This window comes from Haliotis cracherodii, unplaced genomic scaffold (genome assembly GCF_022045235.1).
Source record: "Haliotis cracherodii isolate W230 unplaced genomic scaffold, xgHalCrac1.p SCAF_5, whole genome shotgun sequence".
Lineage (NCBI taxonomy): Eukaryota > Metazoa > Mollusca > Gastropoda > Lepetellida > Haliotidae > Haliotis > Haliotis cracherodii.
This window is the reverse complement of record NW_027266308.1, coordinates 757,741-764,887: the sequence shown is the minus strand read 5'-3', so window position 1 is coordinate 764,887 and position 7,147 is coordinate 757,741. Positions and strand designations below refer to the sequence as shown.

Below are 7,147 nucleotides of genomic sequence, written 5' to 3'. Positions count from 1 at the left end.
GTAACTCACCTGTGGTCGTGAAGTAGTTTTCTGACAGACACCCTATTCGAGATTAAGTCCAATATGTGGACGAATTTTGGACATGAAAAACTGATATTCAATAATATCAATAGTTGTCTGACTAATACACTGTACACATGCCATGTACGCCATATCTATGTCGATGTTGTTGTTTTGTAGATATTCCATGGTAAACGACGATGGCCGAAATACAGCGTCGCTACAAGTCTGTCCTGAGTAAGTGGTTGGGAGGGAGGAAGGAGTTTACTCTACTGTACCAGGCTACCGGAGATGGATGCAGTGCGCCTGTGTTTCATCAGAAGTGTAATGGCAAAGGCCCTACGGTCACTCTCTTGTACAACACAGCAGGCTATGTGTTCGGCGGTTACACCTCCATCCCGTGGACAGCGACGGCCGTCACTTGCGCTGGGTGTGGTCGCGCTGCCAGTTATCCACAAGCCACTACCACATGGTACTGCACTTACTGCAAAACAAACCGTCCCCAATCCCACTTGTCTTCAACAGGCCAGTATAGCAATGACCCCACAGCCTTCATCTTCCGACTCACAGACAAGAAGTCCTTCAAGCCAAAATGTTACCGTGTCAAACAAGCTGGAAATGCAGTTATGCAGAACAGCCTTTACGGTCCCTGCTTCGGGTCCGACCTACAGCCCTTCACCATGACTGTCTCCAAGACTGTCTCCAAGACTGACAACTACTTCCAGGGAAATGGATCACTAAATGTGGGAACCGACTACAACATGGCGGGAGATGACAACACCGTGTTCTGTGGAAACAACGTTCAGTATACAGATATTGAGGTCTACAAAGTCACAGGTAATATTGAGGTCTACCAGGTCACAGCTAATATTGAGATCTGCCACGTCACAGGTATTATTGAGGTCTACCTCGTCACAGGTAATATTGGGGTCTACCACGTCACAGGTAATATTGAGGTCTACCTCGTCACAGGTAGTATTGAGGTCTACCACGTCACAGGTAGTTTTGAGGTCTACCACGTCACAGGTAGTTTTGAGGTCTACCACGTCACAGGAAATATTGAGGTCCACCACGTCACAGGTAATGACATGAAAAGAGGGTTAACTGTATCAGCTTACTATATACATATTCGTGATGCTTCAATCAAACACAGCTCTCCTTCACATAGTGGCAATAGTTCGTTACAGTTCCATTAACCATTCGTAAACATGATAAAGATTGTTTTGTGGAAACCATTTTGTGTGAGTATGTTATGTTTAATTTTTATACATACCTCCTGCATTCACACACACACACACACACACACACACACACACACACACACACACACACACACACACACACACACACACACACACACACACACACACACACACACAACCCCCCCCCCAAAAAAACAAAAAAAACAAAAAAAACCACTCTCTTTAAATTATGAGTATTTTCATGTCTATCTGTAGAGTCCGAAAGCAAGCTTCTTGCTGATGGTGCCTGGCGCAAAACTGGTCAAGTAAATTACGAGGTACGTTCAAGCTTTTCTTTCAAATGGAGTGTGTGCAGATTGTAGGGTGATTGTATATGCTATAGATTGAGCTTGTCGGATGCGACTTTTAACTAAAATAAGTATACCCAATCTCCCTGCCCCAGCCCCCACCCCACCCCACCCCCCCACCACACACACACACACACCACACACACACACTGACACACTGACACATGCACGGACAAACACCTACAATCCCAACTAAAAACTCACACACATATTTTATGAGGTAATTACCATATTCATATTTTTATAAATAGTCCGAGCGCATGCGGTCGGCCACCACTGATAGTGTTTGGCGCAAAATAGGTCAATATATAGCGCTTTTCTTTCAGTTGTGCAGATTGTACATGTGATGTGTGTAGATACAATATCTTTAGCTGGTCGGATTATCTACCGACCGAAATGTGAGGTTGATTTCAGGTCACACACACTCATGTGCGATTTTCACTAAATTAGAAATTGCAAACACTTTAGGACTTAAGTTGGTATCACAATTTTCAAACAGTAAGCCTTATAACGATCAGTGCCTTTACGTCTGATATGTGTCTGTCGTGATGAAAGTGGATTTGCTATGCGCCTTTGAGCCAGGGGGAATTGTTTGTTTTCAGATGCTGCAGTCCTACATTGAACGATTCACCCCGCCAGAAGGCAGCAAGGTCAAGGCTGTCAACATGCTACTGTTAGGTGCGGTTGGAGCAGGGAAATCTAGCTTCTTTAACTCCATCAACTCAGTGTTCCAAAGGGAGATAACTGGTCTAGCTAGAAGCGGAAGTGCTGACAGGAGCTTAACAACCACGGTAAGTGAAAACAGCATGTAGCCAATGGTAAGAAAAGACACTCCAATTACATTTATTTGTCAGAAAGTGCTTACAGTTGCTCAACTTTGTACATAAAAAAAAGATAATAATAAATAAAAAAAAATAATAATATAAAAAAAAGTTATTTGTCAGACAATACCTCCAATTGGTTAACTTTGTATAATTGGTTTTGTTATTCTGTTAACTAAAGTACCGACGCTACAGAGTGAGGTCACATGTGACCGGAGATACCCTGAAGATGCGTTTTTGTGACACCAGGGGACTAGAGTGTAACGGTGGCCTTGACCTTGTTGACCTCATTGCCGTCATCGAAGGTCACGTCCCAGACAGGTTCCAGGTCGGTGGGTTAATCGTTTATGATAGGATATAATACAATGTAGTATGTGACACCCGAACATTACAGCGGGTATGGACATAGTATATACCACCAGAATCATATCGTGTTCATAATATTGAATAATGTTCACTTGAAAGTTCACATCGGCAATATTTCAGCGTTATCGAACAATACTTTTGTCCTAATGGAGTGAGGATGAGTGAAGTTGTTTTTACGTGGCTATATTATAACAGTATACCACTTATATCACGGCGTGTCAGCTTAATGTGGGAAGAAAGCCCGAAGTCATGTAAGTCTCAGACGTTACCAATTTATTGAAACCCACGATTGCTGACAAATCTCGAAAATATGAAAACATGGTATTCGGAGATTGGAACCAACGATCATAATTTTCTGGTGTACCTTAGGGACACAATCATGTACAGCCTGTAGCGTCACCTTGGGAGACTCGGCCACTCGTTAAAGGTGTAACCTTGTATCGTACATGAGTATGTGAGAAATACATTACTTACAAAACTGTTGGTGAGAATCCAGTTTCAGATCGAATTCCAGGTCCGTGATTGGCTGTTCAAGATGATGACCTAAGGTCAAATAATGACAGACTGCTTTCCTGATTGTAATTAAGTGAAAAGTATCTCGTTCCACAGTAGAACTCACCTACACACATGTCGTAGCATTATATCATGTAGGAGTGTCGTGTAAATCATTTATTACCCATATGGGAAGAGAGATGCGGGGTAGTTTTTTCCTTAAGCGTCCCGATTGGCTGTTTTACAAATCCTGTAGTTTTATTGGTGAGAGACCGGAACTTCTTCTTTTTTCCATTTTCACGTCATTCATCCTTGTCCGTCAAACCCTCATATACGAGACTTGTCATTTACATCACCAAGCGTTTGGAAATTCAGTTTTCACAAATTTAAATAAGATACCGTTCACACAAGTGATCAAAGTGAAGGATCTTGTGAAGATTGTCGGAAATTTAGTCTGAACAGTGCGGATGATATAGCCATTGAACAGACTTAACGTCTTTGTGGTCAAAACTGACATGGATGAACGACAAGACTAAATGTAAGAAATACCAGAAAGAAAATCGAAAACCCCTTCGGGATACCTTATAGTGAAACAATAGCGTAGTCACGGTGGGAAACTGATGCCATGACAGAGAACGAGAGAACGACCACGAATCGACTGTTAGTTCTAAAATTAAGCGGCCCATTCCAATAGGTCTTCAGCAACCCATGCTTGCCGCAAAAGGCGACTATTCTTGTCGTATGAGGTGACTAACAGCCTCGCTGACTTGGTTGATGCATGCCATCGATCCCAATTGCCGGGATCAATGCTCATGTTGTCAATCACTGGATTGTGTGGTCCAGGCTCGATTATTCACAGACCGCCGTCATATAGCTGGAATATTGTTGAGTGCGGCGTTAAACAAGAAACAGAACAAACAAATCTAACAGTAAGCAAGGAAAGAGACTGTAAAAAATTGTAAATGATTGTCTATAAATGTTAAAACCATCATACATATACATGTACCGTTATGATTCGTTGGAAACTCTTTTCTACATATGTATGAGTGTTGCTAGCCCCTGGGGGCATGTGTTGGGCGTGGAAGTCAGGGCGTTAAAGGATCTCTTATTATTTTAATTGCTATGACAGTGGTTGATGCACACGTTTCACAGAAACAAACTGCCTAAATTTGCTTTTTTGTTAAAAAAGAGAGTAAAGAATGATATTGTAAATAGTTATGAATATTTCATTCCTCCTTTTTTCGATATTCGCATAATAACATTACAAATAATAAAATTATACAAATTTGGCAAATAATAGAGGACAATAAAACCAAAATCATCAGGACCCCCTATCGCGTCAGATGAACATTTAAACCAGCCAAAATTCTAAACTCACGGTATGGGTGAAACATATCTGCTTTTGTAAACGATTATAATGCTAATACCGTTATTAAGTAAGGGGGAAGCCAACCTTGCTCTAGAACTCTGGGAAGTAACACATAGATCAACATGGATAATCTTGTGGATTACATCTTCTTTCTATGATGATAAACACTCTGGACCATTCACATCCACATCAAAGTTGAGGAAGTGATGTTCACCATCACCGTCTGTTTTTTCAGCTTTTCACACCTTTCATCTCCCATTACCGTAATTTGATTGGTCGCGAATGAGTGAGTATAGTTTTACACCGATTTTAGCAATATTTCAGCAATATCACACCAGAAATGGGCTTCACACAGTGTACCCATGTCGGGAGTCGAACGTTGTCTTCGGCGTGACGGGCGAACGCTTTGACCACTAGGCTACCCGACCACCCCTGGTCGCTTGGAGAAAATTGCAATGGAGACACTATACAAAGTAAACACAATACAATGGAGACATAATACAATTGAGATATATGTTCCCCCTGTTTGATGTCAGTGATGTCTTATTGATTTGAATTAATATGTGTTTTAGTTTAACCCAACGGTGCCTATCAACTCTGACTGTACGGGGTACAACAGCAGCCCCTCCCCAGATGACAAGATTCACTGCATCGCCTTTGTCATTGACGGTACCACTGTCGACGTTTTCCCTGAGAAAATTCTTCACGCCATCAAGTCACTCCAGCATAGAATAAACACAAAAGGTAACTTCAGGAAAATGTTAAATTCCAACAAGAATTATTCACCGCCATGTCTACATGAAGTCGAAAAGCAGACAAAAACATAAGTATATATCGTTTACGAGTAAAACTATAATGAATGGGAATTAAGCATCCGTCTGGATAAAATTCGTTAGTTTCGTTTCGCGCTGCTTGGAAACATCTATTATATCAGAGCATCTTGATCCACTGGGTTGCCCAGTCGTCTAAGGCGCCGCGATTCGCTGTGCAGAGTTGCGTCCCTTGGGCACGCCAGAAACCTTGATAATGGGTTCGAATCCTGAATCGCCCAGATTATGTTTCTAGTTTTGCAGGACAACAACCGTGCACGTGGGCTTCACCAAAGTGGTAAACGTCTGAGTCGGGCTTTCCTCCCACATTAAGCTGACACGCCGCGATATAACTGGAATACTGTTAAAAGCGGCGTTAAACCCACCTCACTCACTCACTCTTGAGGTGAGAGGGAAGCTCGAAGTGCTGCAGGTGTCTGAAAGCCTCCAGACTGTACATCTGACAAATCAAGACGTATAATGAGTGCACACCTGGGATTCGAACCACCAATCATAGGTTTGTGTCATGCTGTTACTCTGCACAGCGTCTTTGCGGAGCCTGAGGCGACTGGACCACCGATGTAGTCTCCAAGCAAAGCCTATGATAATCCCAATATCGACCAATGTCAACTCATAGCTCCAATGTCTCTCTTGCTTGCATATATCGTTTTCTTTCCTAAGTCACTTGATTACGGTTTGAAGGGAATGTATGTCATTCCATTTCCTGAAATTCTTACCTATGTTATTTAATTCCAAAGGTATACCCCAAGTGATCATCTTGACCAAGGCTGACAAAGTCTGCATGGAGGTACAGGAAAATGTCGGCGACATGTTCAACAGCGCCACCATCGGTGATCTTGTGGAACAAGCGGGACAACTCTTCGGCCTTCCTCGATCGTGTGTGTTCCCAGTGAAGAACTACGAAGACGAGGTCGAGGTAGACAAGCGTGTTGATATGCCTCTGTTGCTGTGTCTCAAGCAGGTCCTCAGATTTGCTGATGACTACCTTCGAGACTCTATGTCCTCTGACTAGGACGGCATTCTTGGTTTACCCAGTGGGAATATGAGAAATTAGATGTGGTGCATACACTGCTGTATGTACACGTCATGTGAATTGTGAGCTTGCCTGAGTTGTGGGCATGTTTTAAAGGTGGCTTACACAGCTGTGATTTTTGTATTCTAAAATCAGCATTTTGTATTCAGCATTCTTTTTCAGTCATCCTGTAAAACTGATTTGCATTAATTTTGTATCCCCATGACAAGCCTATCATTCGTTAATAAAAATGTACAATAATACTAACGAACAATAATACTTTCACCAACATGAACATATAGTCGTTTTTGTCCACTTGGCCGCCTTTTGACCAATAACTCCTGACATATTGAATAATACAGATCAGTCTAGTAGTGAAATGGTGCCTTTTGATGATTTGGGATTTTTCATTCTATTTCGTTTTTGTTTTCATGACGACTTGTTGGTACGGAAAATGATCCAGGCTTAGCACTCGCTGCAAAACTTGAAATGGTTTACATGCTGCTGTCTGTACACGTGTAAACTGTGCTGTGTGCCTGCTTTAAAGATGGTTCGTTATAACCACTATGATGTGTTACGTTTCAATGGTCAGCATTTTGTATATGTTCACCCTTTTCGTAGTCCTCCAGTAAAAGTACTTTGCCTTTGTATCCCAATGACAAATGTATTTTACTTTAATACATGTATGCTGGTGTTACTGTCTTGTGC

General features: G+C 42.0%; 1 protein-coding gene across 1 annotated transcript; it reads left to right on the top strand.

Moving 5' to 3' along the window:
- The first annotated feature begins 200 nt into the window (after positions 1 to 200).
- Positions 201 to 6,439, top strand: LOC139444154 (interferon-induced protein 44-like). Its single transcript, XM_071225051.1, has 6 exons — positions 201 to 837; positions 1,458 to 1,519; positions 2,152 to 2,340; positions 2,552 to 2,698; positions 5,170 to 5,341; positions 6,165 to 6,439. The coding sequence occupies exons 1-6, from the start codon at positions 201 to 203 to the stop codon at positions 6,437 to 6,439; spliced, it is 1,482 nt and encodes a 493-aa protein (XP_071081152.1).
- Positions 6,440 to 7,147: the final 708 nt, after the last annotated feature.